The following is a 973-nucleotide window of genomic DNA, read 5'->3' as shown; positions in this document are numbered from 1 at the left end:
AGAGAGAGAGAGAGAGAGAGAGAGAGAGAGAGAGAGAGACTGTCAACATCTAAACATTGCAAGAATTTTTAATTGATTATTGAAGTTATTATTTAGTGTTTTGTATTGACATAGCAGTAACAAGTATGAAGATAAACATTCTACATCTTCTAATTTAAATACATTAGAAATATTAGAAATAGAAATGATTATTCTATTTCTAGGCACACGTCGTGTTTTCTCAATAAGAGTTCCGCTTCAAATTATCCAAGCAATCTCCAACTAAGAGGAAACGCGACAGTTGTGAAGCATTCCACATAGAAAGAAAACGAGAAATTAGCTTCAATAAAGAGAAATGAGGAAAAGAGAGAGAAAGAGAAAACAGGAAAAGAACAGGAAAGTTCTAACAAGGACAAAGGATACAAATTCCGGAAGCGGAAATCGCCCGCTGCGAGAACGAAAAGCTGAAAGGGGATAACTTGACCAAAATTAGACGCGCTCGTTTGTAGTTTCGGATCACGAAAGCCGAATCATCCCGTTTCGGTCTGGCCTGGCCTGGCCTGGCAGCTGTGCCGCCGCTCTTACCCCGGCGTTACAGCCGACGTCTAGACCCGCGTATTTCCGGGCCGGATGAGCGACCCGTTGCCGCTGCCACACGCCACGCGGAAGTTGCCGCACGCGCTCTTCCGCAGGATGGAATTGGTAATAATTCATGAAGTTCCCGTGTCTGATAGCGCCCGGATCCGTTTTCTCTTCTCCGTCACTCTTCTCGACAGCACCGCTGTCGCTCATTTTGTTTTTATTTTTTTGGAAAAATCTGAAACGCACAAGAAATATGAATGTTATTACGTGTACGTATATATACAATGAGAAAAAATATATCAAATTTTAATAACTATTTGTTAAATAGTATTAACTTAACATTTACAGTAAATATTAAGCTGGTATTACTCAAATTATAGATATAAAAGTAGATATAAAACAAAAAGCACTG

General features: G+C 39.8%; 1 protein-coding gene across 2 annotated transcripts in view; it reads right to left on the bottom strand.

Moving 5' to 3' along the window:
- Nucleotides 1–973, bottom strand: part of LOC108754967 (probable RNA methyltransferase CG11342) — a 25,039-nt gene that overhangs the window by 998 nt on the left and 23,068 nt on the right. For both annotated transcript variants that reach the window (XM_018497648.1, XM_018497649.1), the window contains one exon: nucleotides 565–796. In XM_018497648.1, the coding sequence (XP_018353150.1) occupies nucleotides 565–796 (232 nt within the window). The remainder of the gene's footprint in view (nucleotides 1–564; nucleotides 797–973) is intronic.

Source organism: Trachymyrmex septentrionalis, unplaced genomic scaffold (genome assembly GCF_001594115.1).
Source record: "Trachymyrmex septentrionalis isolate Tsep2-gDNA-1 unplaced genomic scaffold, Tsep1.0 scaffold83, whole genome shotgun sequence".
NCBI lineage: Eukaryota > Metazoa > Arthropoda > Insecta > Hymenoptera > Formicidae > Trachymyrmex > Trachymyrmex septentrionalis.
This window is presented reverse-complemented; position numbering and strand designations above follow the sequence as displayed.